The 22,634-nt window shown below is 35.1% G+C and overlaps 1 protein-coding gene across 1 annotated transcript in view; it reads right to left on the bottom strand.

Moving 5' to 3' along the window:
- The window catches only part of FAM184A (family with sequence similarity 184 member A), a 111,696-nt gene that overhangs the window by 22,546 nt on the left and 66,516 nt on the right, over positions 1-22,634 (bottom strand). The window contains exons 8-10 of the mRNA XM_021693463.1: positions 20,862-20,983; positions 20,259-20,409; positions 2,205-2,417 (exon numbers count right to left, since the gene is read on the bottom strand). Of these exons, the coding sequence (XP_021549138.1) occupies positions 2,205-2,417; positions 20,259-20,409; positions 20,862-20,983 (486 nt within the window). The remainder of the gene's footprint in view (positions 1-2,204; positions 2,418-20,258; positions 20,410-20,861; positions 20,984-22,634) is intronic.

Genomic DNA, 22,634 nt, shown 5'->3' with positions numbered 1-22,634 from the left:
CTTTCACCTCTTTGGTTAGGTTTATTCCTAGGTATCTTATTATTTTTGGTACAATTACAAATGGGATTGTTTTCTTAATTTCACTTTCTGCTGTTTCATTATTAGTGTATAGAAATGCAAGAGATTTCTGCACATTAATTTTGTATCCTGTGACTTCACTGAATTCATTTACCAGTTCTAGCAGTTTTTTGGTGGAGTCATTTAGGTTTTCTCTATACAGTATCGGATATATTTTATCATATCATCTGCAAATAGTGCAGATGATAACTTCAGTAGAAGTTTTACTTCTTCCTTCCCGATTTGGATGCCTTTTCTTTTTGTTGTCTGACTGCTGTGGCTAGGACTTCCAGTACTATGCTGAATAAAAGTGGTGAGAGCAGAGATCCTTGTCTTATTCCTGACCTTAGGGTAAAGGCTCTGTTTTTCCCCATTTTGGATGATGTTAGCTGTGGGTTTTTCATATATAGCCTTTATTATGTTGAGGTAGGTTTCCTCTAAACCACCTTTGTTGAAGGTTTTTATTGTGACTCAGTGTTGTACTCTGTCAAATGCTTTTCCTGCATCTACTGAAATGATCATACAGTTCTTATCTTTTCTCTTGATATGATGGGTTTTCTGTATAAAGTATCATGTCATCTGCAAATAGTGATAGTTTTACTTTTTCTTTATCGATTTGGATGCCATTTATTTCTTTTCCTTGTCCAATTGCTGTGGCTAGGACTTCCAATACTATATTGAATAAAAGTGGCGAGAGCGGGCTTCCTTGTCTTGTTCTTGGTCTTAGAGGAAAAGCTTTCAGCTTTTCATTGTCAAGTATGAGGTTAACTGTGGGTTTGTCACATATGGCCTTTATTATGTTGAGGCATGTTCTATCTATACTCACTTTGTTGAGAGTTTTTATCATAAACGAATGTTGAATTTTGTCAAATGCTTTTCCTGCATCTATTTAGATGATCATGTGATTTTTATCCTTCATTTATTAATGTAGTAATTACACTGATTTGCAGATATTGAACCATCCTGTATCCCTGGAATAAAACCCATGTGATCATGGTGTACAGATTTTTTCAGTGTATTGTTGAATTTGGTTCACTGATACTTTGTTAACAGTTTCTGTATCTATACTCATCAGGGAAAATGGAAATAAGGCCTCATTTTTGACCAAAGAAACTTCCTTAACTTTCTGGACAAGATCAAGAGACGAAAGTAAAAAAAAAAAAAAAAAAAAAGAAGAGACTACAACTTGTTGTATAGGCAAGTTAATGGTTTTTAAAGGAATATGACTTTTTTGTTTTAACAATTTCTTTATAGCCTACCAGTTCTTAAAATAGTTGTCCACACCCAAATAAAGGATTAAAGCAACCTATATCAGTAATAACTATATATGGTGAAAATCATTGTTAGTAAAACTGCATTTTTCTATCAAATCTTTACCTTAATTATCATAAGGTTCTTAGAAGAAATTGAAAAATATGGTGTAAAGAAATAAATTGAACCAAAATTAATTACCCTAAGACTATGTCAAACTAGTGTTTTCACAGAGAAGGAAGTAATGGATATGGGGAGATTCTGGCATACAATTTGATTAACCCAATAATGTATCTATTTGATTTAAATCTCTTCTGCATGAGCCGTCTGTATCACTGATTTTCACATAGCCTTTGGGGCTGTATATAGGGAAAGGTACTATTTTAAAAATGTCTCCAAATTTCATTTCATTGTGAACTTTGTATATAAGGGGGAAAAAGTGTAAGTTAAAAAATGTGGGATAAAAAAATATAAATCCCTTGGATATATATATATGTCTTTTTTAGATCCAGCCTGAAAGAGAAAAATTAAAAATTTGATGAAAGACTATTATAAAAGTTCAAAATTGTACTAAGTGATTACAGTGGTTACAGCTCAGTAGGACCATGCTAAATTTATTTAACCACTGTTAACTATATGACAAACCAGTTGGTGTATTAGTCTCATCATGAACTCGGCATTATGTTGGGAAACAGAAATAAAATGTTGGCCTTATTCTGTGTAACTGGTGTGTATGTTTAGTCATTCTGACCCCCACAAGAAGGCAGATTCTAGAAAACACAATGAAATAAAGCAATATATAACTTGGGAGGCAAAAAATGAATTCTTAAGAATTTGAAGGCTAATAATTATTAGGCTATTGGATTACCTTTGAACATATATCACATTAAACTTACTCTTTGTTCCTTTTCTTTTTCTTCTTCCATAGTTTGAAATGCAAGGACATGTGCTTCTTTTAAAGATTTATGTCTCTGTTGATGTTGTTCCTCTAATTCTTCAAGCTCTTGGGTAAGTCGTTGTCGTTCTTGTGTAAACTGGGCTTGCAGTTGCTGCAAAGAAGTCTGAGACTGGGAAAGCTGCATCTCCAGGTTCTGTTTCAGCAAGGAAATCTATGCCATAGAATGGTACAATGAAGAATAAGTACAAGGCATATTTCACAAATTGCCAATCTAAGGGAAAAAAAAGCATGTCAACGATATTAACTATAGTAAAATAGTTGCCTTAACTAAGTATCCACTTAAAATGTTTTACAATATATCATAGATTATTTAATATTTACGTATCACCACTTTTAATTCTATTCTTAGTAATTATCCTAAAAAATAGACTGTTTTATTGGTATTAAGTTTGTGGACTCTCTAAAGAACACTGTAGCCCATGTTTAGAAATACACCTATTTGTTATAATGAACACCTATGTTACATTGCAATAAAAATTTATAATATGAAATAAGAACAGGAGAACTAATGTTAATGTATTTATTAGGTTATGGTCACCTCAAGGAGATAGTATAAAAAGTTAAACTGCTTATTTGTAAGGTGGTAAAGTTGAGTAGTTAAGAATGTGGGCTCTGAGTTAAAATCCTAGCTCTGCCACTTGTTATATTAGTACTTGACCAGGCTGTGTGAGTTGAAGAGTGTTACTACACATAGTTCACTTAGAACAGCCCCTGGCATGTAGTAAGTGCTCAATAAATATTAACTAAGATCATTTGAGAATTAAAAAAATTACTCTTTAACAGATTTATCTATTTATAACTTAAAATCCTTATGTAAATAAAAAGGATTTTCACTTTTGGATTTTGATTTAATTCAAAGGATTTGCAAAACTTCAAGCTTTTTTAAAAACCACAAACATACCACAATCCTCTATTTATATCTTCACAATGACAGGTACTTTTCTTTAACTGTGGAAAACTGATCTGTTACTACTTTTGTACACAGACGTCACCATTAACATGTCTGCATTGTTTCTGGGTGTTTTAAAATACTTAAAATTAAGTCCTTTTTAAAGAATAAAAGCACAAAACACATGTATATGTATATATATGTTCACATATACATTTGATACAACCATTTAATTTGATCTATTTCTGTTTTTATAAACAAGAAACTGTAACTTGGAACTTATCTGTATTCTAGTAGAAGTCTGAAGCTAAAAAGAACATAGGGAGAAGCAGATAAAAGTTGTCAAATGTGTTCCAGTAAGTAATTTAAGATGCTATATGTGTTTATATACAAGTAAAACAGTTTCTGTGGCCAAGAAGGCTAAGGGAGAGAGGGCACTGTAAAGTGACTTTTTGTAAATGGGAAAAGATTTTCTTTTGATTGATGGAAGGCAGATATAGAATGCCTCAGATGTCTCACAAGGAGAAGGGGCCTGGGAAAGAAAAAGGGTGGAGAATCACCAGATATGCAAAAAATAAGAAGGAAAACTAAGGACAATGTTATAGCAACAGTTAAGGCCTTACTTGTAGAGTAGGAAGACTAAGACAAAATTATACTATGTGACTTCTTACCATTTTATGCAAAGAAAATCAGGATGAAATGAATTTTAAGGACAACCCAGAAAGAAAAAGTAAATCATAAAAGGGTAAAAGGCAACAAAAATGTGTGTTTGTGAACACTAACGTGTAATTGGTAGAGTCATTTTCTTCCCAGCTAGCTGGTCCTTGAAATAGAAAAGGCACCTGTCTAACTACTCTCTTCCCAAGTTCAACCTTGTTGCAGACCCAGCATGGGGACCCATGTGACTGCCTTGTGTCTGGTGACAACTTGTTAGAACATATATGGGAACGTTAGGAAAAGACTATGTTACATGTAGAATAATGATTGATATATTATAATGATTGATATTGTCAAAGCTATTAATTGGCCCCTGGACAAGTAAGGACTAAAATCCATCCAGTGAACAAACTGCTCACGAATCTGCCTTGATATGCGTCTGCATTGACTCAAAGCAAAGGGTCATGGTTTTCCAATTTGCACACAGGTACCATATGCACTAGTAGTAGCCCTGGGTCCAGTACCCCAGGTAAGGGTGCACTGAGGAATAAGCCAGTCAGTTCATAGCAGTGTATCTGATTTTCTGCAATACCCACTTCAAACATTCACTGCATCAAAAAAAGCTCTTATACGTTAATTTGACTACAAATGACTCACACTTTAACTATTTAAGGATGAAACTTATGAAGAAACATTTAAAATGAGGTACCACAGTAGTATAATAGTTACATATTTAAAATCTAAGCACACTTTCAAACCTCTCTAGCTTAAATAAAATACACTTAAATATTTTACTTAATATTTTACACTTAATATACTTTACCGTGAAAGAATTCCAAAGTATTTTTCATTTTAGGATATAAGATTAATCTTTGTAACTATGCTGGATAAAATACACGCAAAAAAGACATTATCATGCAATGTAGTGTTCAAATATACTTAGTTTAGATATTCTGTATTCTTAACTTCGAAAGCACACCAAAATAATATTAAGGCTATCTAAAATCTCTGGATTCATGCTCAAGACCATAACATGAATTATATGCAGAAAGCCTTTATCATGCAATGCAGCATCAAAACTTACTTTGTTGATTTTATAAATAAATTCGTAGCATTGCATTAAATTATCCGCCTTTATTCAACATGAAAATTACATGGCACTTTAAAACACAGAAATAATGAGCAAAGCAATGTAAAATGAACTAATGTTTTATAGCTATAATTTAAGCAGCTGAGTTTAGTATACTTCATGGAAATACATAATATAAAACTTCATGAATTCAAAATAAAAGAACAAAGATAGACTTTGTGTCAAATAGTTTGGGCATTCTTGGTCAGAACTTTTATTACAAAATTATAGAAAGGCATTTGTTGGATATATGAATGAAAATGGTTATTCAAATAATGTTCAAAGTATGTAGTATTAGTTTCTATACATTTGTTCTAATTTTAAATTTTAATGCTTTTTATTTTGTTGTTTTTAAATAAACCAGAAGAATCCTTATTTCAAAAAAGAATTGTAGTCCTCATTTAAAAAATTCTTACCACAGGTGTTTGATATGAATTATATAAGGTATTCTACTGATCAACAGGTATGAGATACTTTGTAAACAATTTTAAAGGCCAATAGTAATTGCTACTCTCTGATCTCTACCACTTAAAACACTGATGTCTTTTTGAAAATAAAGTGTAAAATTTTCAAAAAGATGAAAATTAAAATTAAAAACATATGGATACATTTTTCTGTAGAAAGGAAAGCTTTACCTATTTCCTCCAGGGCAGTTTCACAAGGATTCTGTCCCTTCACAGTGGTACATGAAAAAACACCCTCAAATAGAAAATGAATCAAATCTGAGGTACTGGATCTGATAGTATGTCAACATGGAACATGGAATTATGTTAAGCCAAAATATTTATCAATTTTGACAAGAAAGGTCAACGCAAATTCTTAGAAAGTCTAAACCATATGATACTCAGTTCAGTACTTTCAAATATATAAGGCAATATTAAAAACTGTTAACACAGGCTTGGAGGACAGTAAGGGTAATTTTTTACTATGTCAACAACTTATATAAATGTTCACATAGGGGCGCCTGGGTGGCTCAGTCGGTGAAGCGTCTGCCTTCGGCTCAGGTCATGATCCCAGGGTCCTGGGATCAAGCCCCGCGTCGGGCTCCCTGCTCCATTGGAAGCCTGCTTCTCCCTCTCCCACTCCCCCTGCTTGTGTTCCCCTCTCTCGCTGTGTCTTTCTCTGTCAAATAAATAAAATCTTTAAAAAAAAATAAATTGTTCATGTAAAATGTTTGAAGGTCCCTGAATATTTTAATTCCTTTTTTCCCTCTTTTTAACCACTAATTTGCTATTTTTGAAGAGTCTAGCTAAGAAAATAAATTTAAGCTTAGGGAAATTATGACCATTCTGAGAAAATTCTGAATTGTTCATAATTTCTTGGTATTTTTCTAAGAAAACCTATAAACTGAACTTATCAATTAAGAATCACAAAAATGCCTACTTAATGTCCTTAAGCTATTTCTATAATATGTTCCCAATCACCCTCTCATTCTTCGTTGAAAAAAATTAGAGAGCTTTTATAAAGGACAAAGGTATCCATAACCACTTGTTTTTTAGAACAAGACAGTATATAGCAGAAAACTTGCATGGAAGGCTAGGAAAGAATGTGTAGAGGGGGTAGGTAGATGTTCACCCTGCTCAACAACACTGACAAGGCAATATTTTGTTTGGATGATGACAGAAGAACTGATCCTCAATGACTATAATGTTACAAAAGGAAATTAATTAATGGGGATTTCATTGTGTCACCAACCCCTTTTACTTTTTTTGTAGGAGATGAATCAAGGAGTTCCCATTTTAGTTACTAATAGATTTTTTTTTTTAAAGATTTTATTTATTTATTTGACAGAGAGAGACACAGCGAGAGAGGGAACACAAGCAGGGGGAGTGGGAGAGGGAGAAGCAGGCTTCCTGCAGAGCGGAGAGCCCGACGCGGGGCTCGATCCCAGGACCCCGGGATCATGACCTGAGCCGAAGGCAGACGCTTAACGACTGAGCCACCCAGGCGCCCCTAGTTACTAATAGATTTAACTTCAATTTAAGGTTGTTTTTTTTTCATTTGTAACTATTCATTTATAATTAAGAAAAGGTAACTATGTTGTCACAAGTATTTTGAAGTTCAATTAATTCTGATAATCATCTTATTTGGGTTCTTACTCCTACTCCAATTAGTATATATGGTTTATATATAGTGGTTCTGGTTTAATATACTGATCATGCCCAAATTCTTACTATGTTATATGTGAATTTCTTTTTTTTAATATGTGAATTGCTTTTAAATGTAGCCTTATTTTACCAACATTGAGAGAAATATCTTTGTTGCTTGTTATTTATATTTTTAAATGGTGTTAAATGTATTCATGTATTTATTTTTTAAAGATTTTATTTTTAAGTAATCTCTCCGCCCAATGTGGGGCTCGAACTCACAACCTCAAGGATCAAGAGTCCCATGCTCCACTGACTGAGCCAGCCAGGTGCCCCTTTTTTCATGTATTTCTAATTACTTTTTACATAGGAAACAAAGTTTAATATTAAAAGTAGATAAAATGTTCTTTTCTTGTATAGTAGAAAGAATTTAGAAAGGTATGAGGAAATAGTTTCACTCCAGAAGTATCAAAATTTCACAGAACATCTCTCGATTCAAGCTTTGATTCCCCTAAGACAGGAGTTGGCAAACTGCAGCCTGTTTTTGTAACTTAAGTTCTACTGGAACATGGCCACCCAGATTCACTCGCATGTTGTCTATGGCCACTTTCATCCTAAAATAGCAAAGTCCAATAGCTGCCAGAGAAACTGCACGGCCCCCAAGGCCAAAAGTATGTACCAACTGGCCCTTTACAGAAAATGTTTGAGGACCTCTGCCATCGGATATCTAAGAAAAATATCCAAGGATGTTCAGCTCTGCTATTTTAAACAACACTGGGTATGGTAAAAATAAATCTCATTTTTTTCTCTTCATATTACAAAAAAATTTTAAATGAGTGTTTACATTGGAATATTACTTTGAAGCTTAATTTCTACATATTTAAGTAAGAACAACAGCTTTACCAATTCTTAGAAAAGGGATTTACTTCATTTCACTTAAATCTTTTAATAATTACAACATCAAAATGTAAAATATGTTCTGAATCTCATGAACTTCACATCTAACACTTGTTTATTGATACTACTTTCTCAAAAAATAGTTTAACAAAAGAAAAGCAAATATACATTTATTTGCATTGTTACAACAGTCAACTAGTTAATAGTTTTCAAAAAATATTTTTCAAAGTAAAAATTTAAATAATGAATTTTATGCCTGAGAGGTAAAATCTTGCTTGGCTTTATAATAAAAATATGCTCATTAATACAACGTGGTAGATGTATGCACATACACAAACGAATGGCTGAAAGCTTTTGTTACCCATATACAAAACATAACTTATTGAATGCCCAAGTGTATTTTTTATATCATAAGTTAAAAGCCTTAAAGCAGTGATGGTATTTATGCAAAATTAGAAGTGCAACATGCCCTTGTGTACAAATTGTAAGTGCCGCTCACTTACATTGTTGATAGATTTATGCAAAGCTTCACCCAGAGAGTGCCGCTAGGAAGAAAAAAAATCAAAGGAATAAAAGGGAAACATTCAGAAATCAACTAAGTGAAAGAAAGAGGGATATAAAAGGGAGAGTAAAACACAGGACATTAATTATAATATGCTCAAGAAAAAATAAATTGAAAACAGTTCTGAGAAAGGAATTAGACAAAAAAATTTAAGACACACAATCTAAATTATCTGTAGTCCCTTAAAACAGTATCTGTTGTTTGTGGGAATGGCAGACTTACCTATGCAAAATACTGAAGGCCAGTACATACAAATCAGAGTTCACTTGAAAAGATAATGGTTATTGAAGGACCCAGAAGAAATATTACTGTTCTAAGTTCCTCCCAGCAATCTAAAATATAATGCTTCAAAGCATTATACTCAGTACTGGTATAGTATGCTTATGACAGATTTCTCAAGAGAAATGAGCAGATGAGAACTGAAACACGAACTTGATTGTCTGCATAATTTGGACGCCAAAAATAAATGAGTTAATCATTAAAAATGTGAACATTTAATAATAATCTGATTTTATACTTGGGGGAAAGAAGAGGTGCCTTTATATCTTTTCTTTTTTAAAGATTTTATTTATTTATTTGACAGAGAGAGACATAGCGAGAGAGGGAACACAAGCAGAGGGACTTGTAGAGGGAGAAGCAGGCTTCCCGCTGAGCAGGGAGCCCAATGCAGGGCTCGATCCCAGGACCCTGGGATCATGACCTGAGCCGAAGGTAGATGCTTAACGACTGAGCCACCCAGGTGCCCCCCTTTATATCTTTTCAATCCTATTTTCTAGGATATATTTGGCAAAATTATGATCTGGGTTTATTTTTCAGAAGTTCATTCCAATTTTGAGTGACATAAAACAACTGGAAAAACCCACACCCTCTCTTTCCCCAAATATGGGGGAAAATATGATTTCATTTTCAATTGCCTCATTTTTTTTTCCTTTCCAAAAATACAAAATAGTACTTTGAAGTTATATTAGTATTTTTTTTAAAGATTTTATTTATTTGACAGAGAGAGACAGTGAGAGAGGGAACACAAGCAGGGGGAGTGGGAGAGGGAGAAGAAGGCTTCCCGCTAAGCAGGGAGCCCGATGCGGGGCTCGATCCCAGGACCCTGGGATCATGACCTGAATCAAAGGCAAATTCTCAACCGACTGAGCCACCCAGGCGCCCCAGTTATATTAGTAATTTAAGTACAAAAGTTCCTGTGAAATAGTTTTTACTTTGGACATTAATCAAATTTTCAGGCAGAAAATAATTTTTTTTCATAATGTGATTACTCCTTGGTGTGTCATAAACTAAAACTTGTTTTTATCTGGTAAATAATTTTTTACTAGTAAGTTAGACTAATATATAATTTAGGATATAGTATAGTTATAAAAATAAGTTGAGAAAAAAGATTAGTTTCTATCTGGTTATTCTATAAGTGCTCAATTTAATGTTTCTCATATATATATAATACATAAAATTATATATGTAATAACATAATATACATTTTATATATACATACACAATTTTTCTTTTATATATATTAGTTGTGTTAATTTTATTTACTTTCTCTTTAGGCTTTTTCATACTCAGTATTCTTTATATACTAATAAGACACTTCTCCAGACTTCGCAAAATTTACGAAAAGCTGAGGAATTTTTAGTTGTGTTTTTTCGTTTTTGTTTTACCTCTTTGTATTTCTCAGAACTGATGTCCTAGTACTAGAAGTTAATTTAAAATGTATGGCATTTACTTATGAAGTAGATTTTATTTTTCGTTCTTTAAGTAAGCTATCATAAGACAAAAATATGTATGTTACTTAGGATTCCTGCGCTAACTGATATAAAACTAGGCTAATATGACAGATCATAAAGTAGCATGCCAGGTCTTCCCTTAGGAATTCTAGATTTTGGATTTTATACAACAGAAGTATATTAGAACACTTGGAATCTAAACTCACAGGGGCACTGTCTCTGTCAACACAGTTAGTTATAAGCCATGGAAATAGCTAAACCAAAAGGCACGGTCCTTGAGCTGTGACCTGGGGTGACTCACATCACAGACCTGGCTGTGGCAATGGGGAAATGCACTCGTGCTACTGGGTCACAACCCTTACTGGTTAATACGTAAATGAAGTAGATTTTTCTTCATTTAGAAAAATCTTTATTGGAGTATTATTAAATTCCAGGAAATATCTTAAGTACAGAGTGATACAGAGAGTTGAATAAGACAATAAAACAAATATACAAAAAAAATTAAAAAATAAAGAGTTGATGATAAAAGCTATGATGAAAAAAAAGATTGCTGTGATAGAAAATGACTAGAAGTGATACTGGGTTGATCGTAAGAAAACATCTGTTGAAAGAAGGGACATTTTAACTTGGAATCAATGAAAAAGCCAGCCACGAAATGCGATGATCCTGGGGAAAGTGTACCCGGGCAAATGGATTAGCCAGCGCAAAGACCCTGAGGGGGAAGTGAGCTGGGAGTGACTGGATGTACATGTGTGTATGTGTGTTGAGGGGGAAGGTTTGTGAGGATGACATGAGATGGGTGATTTTTTGCAGGGGCCAGATGGCTTATGGTCTTGTAGGACCATAAAAACAAAGAGCCTTAATTGGGTGAAGTACCTTGAGAGAATTTTAAAAGGAGGGGAATGGTAAGATCTGATTACATCATAAAAGATTACTTTGAGTGCTATGAAGAAAAGTGAAATTGGGAAGATTGTATAGGAGGCTATTACAATGGTGACTCGGCCTAGTATTTACTAGGGGCTATGGAAGCAGACAGAGCTGGGGTGTTCTGGAGGTGGAATGAATAGGACTGACAGATTACATGAGAGATAAAGGAAAGAAAGAAATCAAGGATGACTCTTCAGTTTTTGTTTTGAGCAACAAGCAGTGCCAAGAAGTAAAGATGATGGTTTGGGGGATGGTGACTGGGAACCAGTATTTCAGAGTCAGACATGTGAAATTTGAGATGCCTGTTAGCCAACCATGTGATTCTGAGTTCAGGTCAAGATGTCAAGGCTAGAGATTTAACTTTGCAAGTCACTGACATATAGATGGTATTTATGCCACAACACTAGATGAGATCCCCCAAGTTAAGCGTCTGCTTGAAAGAATATTGGATGGGGGCGCCTGGGTGGCTCGGTCGTTGAGCGTCTGCCTTCGGCTCGGGTCGTGATCCCAGAGTCCTGGGATCGAGCCCCGCATCGGGCTCCCTGCTCCGCGGGAAGCCTATTTCTCCCTCTCCCACTCTCCCTGCTTGTGTTCTCTCTCTCGCTGTGTCTCTCTCTGTCAAATAAATAAGTAAATAAATTCTCTGTCAAAAAAAAAAAAAGAAAGAATATTGGATGAACTAAAAATCTGTATGCAAAAATATTATTTGGCAAGCATTCTATATAAGCAAGATCCATGTTAATAAAAACTGATACCCTATATAATAGTCAATTTGTTTTAAAACATCTTAAGCTTGTCAGTTTTTGAGATGAGTGAAAAGGGCCTCAGCACATCCTCTTCAATAGATAGCACTCATACCTCAACATAGAAGGCTTACTGAATGTGTTTCAGGATTTCTTTTCTTGAAGGATGAATATAATCAGACTTTCAGATAAGTGAGAAAGCTAAAAATAACTAAAAAAGTTGCTGCACTTAATTAGAAATTTAAAGCTTTGTTTGTAAGAAACTATGCTCTCAGGAGTCATCTCATTGTTCTAAACCTGACTTTATTCATTTAGAAAATAGCACAAGGTTTTACATGTTTGCCATTTGTAAACATAGTAGTATATACATATTGAAATCCACTGAATTACCAGCTTTTGAAGGACAAAGATTATGTCTTATTCAGAGTTTGTATCCGAAGGGCCTAATGGTATGTGACAAAAAGTAAATAGGTCAATAAATACTTATTTCAAGACTAAATGAATGATACAGACTTTTATTTAGTTTTTGCCACTCCCTACCTTACTTTTCCTCTCCCCCATAATAACGGAAGCAGTAAAATTTCAGTTAAAAAGAAAAAATTTAGAAAAAATACATACATTGGTATCATGCAGAAATCCTGTAGTCAAGACTTAGAAATGTATCCTGAGAAATGAACTAATGAGTATACCAAGTATAGTAAATATCTGTCCAGAAAATACTAACCCGAACAAAGAAAGATTGCCAAGAGGGAAAGATATTCATTGAATGGCACCTAACTTGTCCCACTGTAGTCTATTCTCCATACTGTAGCCAGAGTTTTGAAATTATAACATTTGAATATTTCACACTACTGATTAAAATCTTTCAACAGCTCCTCATTGTCCTTTAGACAAAGTCCCAACAACACCCCAAGTGATCCAACCTGCCTACCTCCCCAGCCTCTGGTCTCCAAGGAAGGGTATTTGGGGGCTGCCTGAGGGCCTTTGCATATACGTCCCCTTCTGCTCAGAATGCTGTCTCCTTCTCCTCTTGGCCTGACTCCTCTTTCAGGTCCTAGGTAAATGATCCCACAGTCAAAGGAACCTTCCCCAAGTTCCCAGACTATGTTAGGTCCCCAGGGTACACACACTGTGTATCACAATTGTAATGAGTTAATGTGTCAAACTGTTATTTCTCTTTGCCCTCCTTTCTAGATTATAAGCAACGGGAAGGCAGAGATCATTATGACTCCATTATGGGTCTAGCACACTACATGGCCTATCAGAAACACTGAATTCTTGACAAATGTCAAAATGCCATCAAATGTCCACAGAATAAAATTCTCATTACTAATACAAGAAATGTCATTTATCAAATTTTTAATTTCCTTGAAATAATATGTACACTGATATTACACTGCAATTCAAGTAAAATGTTAAAGCTTAATAAAATGTTCTAAAATTCAATATTTAATATATAATATGGTAATTTCTTAAAGCAAATTATGTAGTCTTTTTCTAATATTAATTTCAAGGTTTACTAATATCTACAGAAAAGTAACCAACAAACCTAAGTCTTAGAACTGACAATCACAATTTTAATAATTCTCCTAAAGCAGAAAAAAAGAAAAATTCATGAACAAGTGTTCAATATTTAAACTAAAGTTGTAGTAACAGGCATATAATAAATGAAATTAAGGTGAAGACAAACTAAGATGTTAGATAATTCTTAACGCTTTTCTCAGATTATCTTAAATAACTTTATAATCATATACCCATTGAACCCTTTCAGATCCCCAATGCTTTTTTTTTAGTATTTTGTCATTTGAAATTAGGAATATGCTAAGTTGATTTGTTACTACAATGCTATCTAAATGTTTGTAAGTATTTTTCAGGTGTGAAGGCACAAACTGTTCTGCATTTCATCACAGGTCTTACTATAGTATTTTGCAGAACAGATATATACTTAGTACACATTAATAATTTCCCAGTATTTTAAGCATCTCTTTTTAAAGCCAGGTGTAGATATCACTGTTCTATCTCTTCACTCTCTTCTCCTAAATATACCAATTTAAGAACTGGATAAACTTATTCTAAAAAGGGAGTTTTTGGTAGGGAAGAGAAAATTAAACATTTTTAGATTTGCAAATTAATTCAGAAAACAATTTAGTACTGTTAATCTTGAGAAAAAAGTCTCAAGAGGAAGAACACTAACAACACTAAATCTGATAAAAGAGGATAAAATACAGTTAAAGTAAAATAATATCATTAATTTTTTGACTGAAGAGAATTTAGAAACAAGCTTCCATATTTACTAAGGAAAATACTGCATACTAATTTTGAATCCAGGAACTGAAGTATGAAGAATAATGGATGTTGGCTCGGTTTTGGTAGACTTTAATTCCATTTCACATTTTCTGGGGCTCTACCTGCTATTCACACTCTCTCTTCTATCTGGTTTCTCTCTTTCTCCATATGTTCTTTCCCTTCACTCTTTCTGCTGTTTTTTTCTTTGACTTCCCTTTTCCTTGCTCCAGTCGTCTCTTTTCCCAGGGCGGAGGCTGGATCTCTGATGTTTGTTCTACGTAGTTTCCTGCTCTCCTAATTTCTACAAAGAGGATTTAGAACCTTCCAGGTCAGCTTCATTGATCTCCTATCACTGCTCGGGGCTCTGTCAAGGTCTTTGAGTTAGCTGGGAAGAGCTGATTATTTCAGCTCCCTTTCTAATATCTCTACCTCAGAATCCATCTATTCTTCCATTAAAAGGTATTATTATTATTCTTTTAAAACAAACATAAAAACTGATATAAATATATTTTTTCAGTAGGCAGAAATGCAGTTTCTAAAGAGAATGCCTTCCTTCCTAACATCAAACTTAATTTAAGAGTTAAGAGATGGAGCTAGCAGAATGAGCACTAAGCCAAATTTACTCCAAATTTTTGTGATCTAAATAGTATAGACCAGTGCTATCAAATAGAATTGTAATTGAGAGCCACGGGTGTAATCTAAAAAGTTTTTAGTAGCCATATTTTTAAAAAAGTAGATTTTTAGTCATATATTTAACCCAATATATCCAAAACATTATCATCTCAACATGTAATTATAGCTTATAAAAATATTAGTGAGACATTCCATCCACTTTTTGTACTAAGTATCTGATACCCAGCATACATTTTACGGTGACATCTCAATTTGGATGAACCTCATTTCAGGTGCTCAGCAGTCGTATGTGGCTAGTAGCTACCATCTTGGACAGCACGGGTCTAGAAATCAGAACATGGTCTGTAACAGCCTGAAGAGACTGGCTTCTCCATTGCTCTTGATCAACAGCACTTATTTTAATGCTCTATTTCTTATTCATGTCATTGCCCTTTCCAACTGAGTGTGAAAAATTCTAAAATTTCCTGTGATGTAGAATCAATATGTTTATTACCATCTCACCACCCGACTTCCCCCCAATTAAGTAGCTCCTGACCTCCCTGTCTCAGATGCTCTTCTTTTGGTTATCCTGGCTTTAAATCCTCAGTCACCTTTAACATTTCTTTCTCCTTTAGCAAAGTATTCTATCAAATTTCATGATTTGTTCCTCTATAGTTTCTCTTGTATTCTCAGTGAAACAGGTCCTAAATGGTTAGGGTTAGAATTATTTGTACTTCATATATTTGACAACTTCCTCTTCAGTTGCTATGCCTCAGTTTTTGTTCATTCCATTCAACAACTATTGAGTGCTTACTATATGCCATGCAGTTTAAGTAGCTGGATATGCATTTATGAACAGTACAGATAAAGATCCAGCTTTCATGGAACTACATTCTAATAGGGAAAAGAATCAATATGAGGCTATGTAGTAGTAAATGTTTTGAAGAAACACAAAGCAGAGTAAGAGGACACAGAGTGATGGAGGGTGCTATTTTAGAGGGAGTGGCTAGGGAAGATCTTTTTGAACACTTAGGATTGAGCAGAGACTTGAACAAAGTAAAAGAACAAGCCAGGAAGATCTGGGGAAAGTGGGTTCCATGTGGAGGGACTGGCAGGTGCAAAGGCCCCGCATGGATTAAGCTTGGGGTGTGTGTGTGTGTGTGTGTGTGTGTGTGTTTTCCAGGAACTCCAAGTCTTCCAGTAGGACTACAGAAAAGGAAGGGAGGAGTGGCAGGAGATGATGTTGGCAAGGAACAAATCATAAGGCTACTACAGGCCACAGTAAAAGTGTGGATTGTAATCTAAACGTAGAAGATTTGAAGCAGGAGAATAACATGATCCAACTTAATATTTTAAGAGCATCACTCTGGCTGGTTGAGAAATAATATGTAGGTGGGCAAGAGAAGAAGCAGGAAGACCAAATGTAGGTTCCATTCGCAGTGTAGGAGAGAAATGCAAGTAGCTTGGACTAGGGTGGTAGTGGAGGAAGTGCTGGAAATGGGCAGATCCTGGGTGTACTTTGAAGGCAGAGCAGCAGGAATTGCTGATGGATTGGGTGCACAGTGTGACAGAGAGGAGTCAGAGATGGCTGAGCAGTAGATGGATGGCAGTGTCTAGGAGGAGCAGTCTGGCTTAGGTTGAGGGGTGATGGTTGGGTACATGATGTGTATTCAAGAGTTCTGTTCAGACATTTTGGATTATCTGTATTGAGATGTCTCCATTTCCTCCTCACTTCAATATCACAGCCACATTAAGCTCCCTAAAATAAAAATTTCAACATGTTATTCTCCTATCCATAAACTTTGACAGAATCCCATAGCCTACTGAGTGAACTCTGAACTCCTATGATTGGAAGTCAAAATTTTTCACAATGACCTATCTCCCCAACTGTCCCCACCTCATTTTTCTGTATTCCTCATAGTGCCTGGAAAATAAGAGTATATTCAATAAAATGTCAAATGAATAAAAATATTTGTGTTCATCCTTTACCCTATTTGAAAGTCACACTAAAGCTGACCTCTTTAATGAAATTTTTCCCAATCACCTTGGCTATGTCACTCTTTCTCTATTCTATACTCCCACCCAGTGGTTAAGTTGGTTAAGTATGTAATAGCTCTCTGAAAAATAAAGCCCTGATGTGTAGCATGTGCTGGTACTGTGTTGTAAATACTCCCACCATCGATGACTGCTAGCCACCAACATGTCCCAGAATATGGAGTTGAGAAGGCCTGCACACAGTCAGGGCTATGTGAGCTGGGAGGAGCCAGATCCAGCACATCACTGCTCCTTGAGTACAAACTGTCCAGACCATTTATGGTCACTCACTGCAGTGACTTTTACTGTAGGTAAAATGCTATCAGATTGGAGGTATGTGGAGGCTAAAAACTGTGTCAGATACATGGTGGCTATAACCCCCTAAATAACCTTGGGCCTCAAAGCTCAAAATGAAGTCAGACCCAAACTACAAAGTCCCACAGTTCTTTGTCTGAATGATTGTATGTCTCACAAATTTCTCACTCCGTGGATCTGAATGAGGAATTGGAATATTAAGTCATCATACTGGACCTAAAATAAAATTTGCCCTGAAAAAGGTGAAATACAGGAATATATGATGACATTTTAGGATCACAAACAGAAAATATGATCACAGAGCACTCTGTATACTCACTTTTCTTTAGACTCACTTTTCTTTAGAATTAAGGAATTCAAATGTACACTGATTAGCCCAGGAAGTATACCTAGTTTTTGGACTAAGGGGTAATCATTGGACAGAAAAAAAGAACACAATGAAACATTAAAAAACTAAAAATATGAAGTTAGACTCTGATCAGAGCACAGAATAAAAATAATAGCTTTGGGAAATTTTGATAAAGAACATCTGACTGAAGAAAAGTGAAACTCTTACGCCTTTCTTTGCCCATTTCTTGATAGGTAAGTTTAAATCAAATTCAACTCTCAAGAGATTAAGTTCAACATGAAAGATAAATTATTTCTTCTTGGCTCTAAGCAGAATGAAATATAGGTAAACCAAGGCACAAAAAAAGACTTGTGTTCAGTTCACTCAGAAATAGTTAAGATATGTGGGGCGCCTGGGTGGCTCAGTTGGTTAAGCGACTGCCTTCGGCTCAGGTCATGATCCTGGAGTCCCGGGATCGAGTCCCACATCGGGCTCCCTGCTCAGCAGGGAGTCTGCTTCTCCCTCTGACCCTCCCCCCTCTCATGTGCTTGCTCTCTCTCATTCTCTCTCTCTCAAATAAATAAATAAAATCTTTAAAAAAAAAAATTAAAAAAAAGAAATAGTTAAAATATGTGAAAACACAGATCCTCTGATACTTTTCACAATATGTTTCTGCCTAAGGCCTGGCTGTTCCAATTCCATTCTCCACTCTTACTCCTTAAATGTCCCAAAGCCCAAGCCAGATCTGGTTTCCCTAAGTGCAGAAGGCTGCTGGCAGTGCTAGGAACAAGGGCATGAGTGAGGCCAGTAGTAGTAAGTAGAGTGAGATGGTTGTAGGGCTCGGAGCTGGGGGTGGATAGTATGAGGACCAGGGTTCAGTAGGAGTCAGGCAAGTGGAAAGTAGGAGAGCAGGCACACCACACTGGCTCTAGGAGTCCATCCACAATAATCAAGAGAACAAATCCAAAGGGCCAAGGAGGGAAGGGTCCTTTGTCCATAACAAAGTTCTATTAAAAAGACTGCTGGTCCTGCTAGAAGTTTCTGTCCTCTGACATACCTGGAAAGAGTGCAACTTTGATAACATAATACCCACTTTCACTTCAGTGTGGAATCGTCTGTTCAACTGTTTTCCTAACTTTCTTCAGGTACATAAAATCCCAAGATGTAACAGCTATTTTCCAGTTTATCTACGGGAATGTGTATGCCCTCTAGATTTTAGAAGTGGGGAGCGGGGAAGATATTATCATTTTGGAAATGGGACTGATGACATAGAGCAGCACAGAACAGCTTCATCTTTGGAGGCAATTAATTCCTGGTTCTTACTGATATTTATGGTTAATCTGATCAAAAAGTTATTTCTGTAAAGTTGGCAAAATTGGAGCCATTATGTAATAAATTACTTTATGACACAGAACTAAAATAATAGGCAAAACATTACGTCCTCTCAGGAATAATCAAGGCAGAACAGATATTGGTAAAAGAAAAAAAATATCAGAGAAGCATGGATGAAATCTGACAATTTATTTTAAGAGAGATTACATGAGTAATGAAATAATCTAAGAGAAAACAGGCTGGAGAAGTGGTAGGTCCTCTTTACAGTGCCAAGTTCAGCCAAAAAATGTCTGTGTCAATACTTTGTGATTAAAAAACAAGGCAGACTCTCAGTATTTTTCATTTTTATCATACAATTGAACTAATATTTTTAAGTACAGGACATCATAGAAGAGTAGTACCATTCTACCCAGGAAAATCTGTCCAAGTATCTAAATAGGAATGTAAAATAAGTATACAGAAGGTAACCAATAAACAATGCTAACCTGGTGCCCAACTTCTAGTGAGAGTTGTTTTCTTTTTATTTTTGTCTGAATTTCAAAGGTTTCAAATTTATTCACAAAAATTCATATATATATATATACACTCCCTTTTCAGGGTAACATTATTAACTATTATGAAAGATCAGATACAAATCGGCAGGCCCCAAGTACTCTTGAAAGATACCGCATGTATGTATCCTGTGTAATAAGTTATCTTACAGAAAGCCTATCCTGTTTATTTTGAAATTCATCATGATCACAAATAGAAAGATAATAGTAGATTTCTAGCACTAAATTATGGAGCTGCTTCTTGTCCAAGTTCTGTACTTGCTTATCAACTAGTGACTCATGCAGTCAGTCTTATTTAATAACAGGCTTTGCAGGAGAGTGCTAAGAATTCATAAATTTAGAAGTTGTGTAAATGAGTGAAAATTCATTTAATTATAATTATAAATGGAAATAAGTGAACCTGACATAAGAAGATAGATTTAGGACATAAGATACACTTAGGGATATCACTACCTTTTGTTGATAACATTTTGAAGTGTAACAGGCAACATCCTTCTGCTGAGAAAGAAGTAAACTGCTCACTTCTGGTACGGCTTTAGGCAATCAGGATGCATTTAATAAATTTTACCTTCCGGGGCCCAAGTGATAGCTAATGGCTTGAAAAAAGATTTTATACTTTCAAAATATGGGTAACTTTTCCATTTAAAAATCTCTAATGTGGTCAGTTCAAATATTAAGCCAAAACCTGTAAATTCTTCTCAGAATTTAGGACTGCATAGGTAACATTATTTAGTACAGTGTTTTCACAAGTTAATGAATATATCTCCTTGATTTTATACATTTTTAAAATTTTAAATTTGCCATATGAAAAATAACAAAATACAGTGAATTAACGCATAATGTTTTATAATGTTTTCCTGGCTAGAGAATGTCAAGGAAAATGAACCTTCAGAATGTATAGACTATTAATTACCTGGTTTAAGAGATCTTCTACTTTCTTCTGCCATGAATCCCTGGCTGCATTTTTTTCTCGCTCCTTTAACTGCAAAAGTTGAGACATGGCTGACTTCTTATCCTCTTCATGTTGAAGTCTTAACTCTTCACGAAGTTTAGAACACTCCTGTCTAAAATAAAATGAATGCCTTTATTTTTGAAGAGAATTATTCCTCTCAGTAGCTATAGTATAGTTGTTCACGGTTTTTTTAAGTATTTAATTAATCCTCCTCAAAAGTCAACTCAGAATAAAAGTGGTTATTTTTTCAGTCAGGCTTACAGAACTGTAAGGTAAATTGGTAACTTACCTAAGATTATTAGTTCATCAGCTATTAATGGCAGAACAGGTATTAGAATAAATAAATCTTCTGACTTGAGGTTAGTATTTTATAAAGAAACTAAAATCAGAAAAAGTATTCAAGCAGAAAAGGAGAATAACAATTTCTCTGCATCTAATCGGGAAAAAAATTCATTAAAAATGCTGTCACTATGATTTTAACGATAAGACAACATAAGCCATATAACAGAAAAACATTTTTGCACATCTGTATTGATAGATTACATTACAGAGTAAAAAATGTACCTAAGGTTTTCAGTCCATTTTATTTCTAAGTCATGGGCCATTCTGTCCACTCTGAGCTTCTCTTCCTCTTTCATGGCAGCAAGTGTTTCTTCATGCTGTTGCCTTGCTTGTTCTAGCTCACCCTGAAGAATAAAAACTTTTCAATGAAAACAAGTCGTCAAAAGCAAATTCATTGCTGGTTATTACAAATAAGCAGAGCGCTTGCATTATAACTTAAATTCCTACAGCACAATAATTGATAGTGCTATCTATAACGATTACTGGAGATTTTCAGATAATATATGGCACATATATTTTAAGTGTCCTTGTGCAAACTATATTTCATTAAGGCTTATAATTTTACAAATCATTTTGAATAGTTTAAAGCTAGCATAATAAATAATCTTAACTTTCCATATCATGGGTATCTATTATCTTCATATAAAAATATACACGTTACATAGATATGTTATTCAAATTCATTCATATTTATATTCAAAAGTCTGCTATTTATTGAAAACTGAAGCATTATGGCTCTACCTCACTGACATGATTAAAATAAGTGATAAGACGATATAGATGAAATGCCTGTGGCTCTCTGGAGCCCAGTGCTAGAGGTGACCTGTTTGGACAACAGGGCAACCCTGGGGCACTGCGGGCCGTGGAGTTGCTCTTCGGCTACAACACACGAGGAACAGATGATGGTGCTTCCTTCTGTTGTAACAATGACCCTTTCTGGATCACCCACTTACCAAGAGCAGGTGTTGGAGCATTGCTGAAGGGCATATCCAGATTAACGGGAGAGAAGAACGTCATTGTTGAAACTGCCATTCTACATTGCTGACCTGGCTATAAACAGTAAATTCTGAAAACTGGATCCAGCCATCTTAGCCAATGGTCCTTTTCACTAAGTATTCTGCCTCTAGGAACTACTACTTTTTCCATCACAGGCAGCATTAAATGGGATAGAATACTTAAAAAGTATTTCTTTTATTGAATGCAAAGTACTTTATTAGACATCAGTGGGGTAAGGAAAGAGGTAAAGAAAATACTTGCTCTTTTTTTCCCTCAAGTGTTCCATATCCATCACCTCCTGGGATCCTCATAACAACATGGGGAGGTGATAGTGAGGAAACGGAGCCTCAGCAAGGTTTAGTAATGCCAGAAATTATAAACTCCACACTACAGATTTGCAACTGTTAAACTAATATTATCATCATTGTCATCAGCATCTTACCCCTTATTTACCAACCATGATCTAAGGTGTCTTAAGGGCAGAGTCTTGCCTTACCTGTGACTGGATCCCCCACAGGTACCAACCAACAGGTTGACATATAGTCAGGGACCAATATCCACTTGATGATGGGTTCAGTTATATAATACACAACAGAAACTCAGCAGGGAGGAGGGGAAAAAAAATCCCATCCAGAGAGAACACCTGTTAAGGAGCCTTCCTAAAGTTGTGGTAAACTGTGATGCAGCACCTACATTTTCTTGATTAAAGTTGTCCAGCAGAACAAAAGATGAACAGTTGCTAAGGTTTTGCTTACAGTTTTTATTAAGTTCTACTACCTGATAGAAGAGCAATGTAAATATGTGCAAGGACCTTAAAGAAATGAAACTGATTTGAATTCCAAGCTAAAAAAATTAAATTTGAAATATTAATAAAAGGCAACATTTCCTGAGTGCTTTCTATTTTACTAAGCACTGTGCTATAAATGGTTTACCTCATTTAATTCTTACAATAGTGGTGTGAAGTGTATTATTATCCCCTGCCACTCCTGCATTGTGCAG

This window comes from Neomonachus schauinslandi, chromosome 8 (assembly GCF_002201575.2).
Source record: "Neomonachus schauinslandi chromosome 8, ASM220157v2, whole genome shotgun sequence".
NCBI classification, from domain to species: Eukaryota; Metazoa; Chordata; class Mammalia; order Carnivora; family Phocidae; genus Neomonachus; species Neomonachus schauinslandi.
Note: the sequence above shows the minus strand (reverse complement) of the source record. Positions and strands in the feature narration are given on the sequence as shown.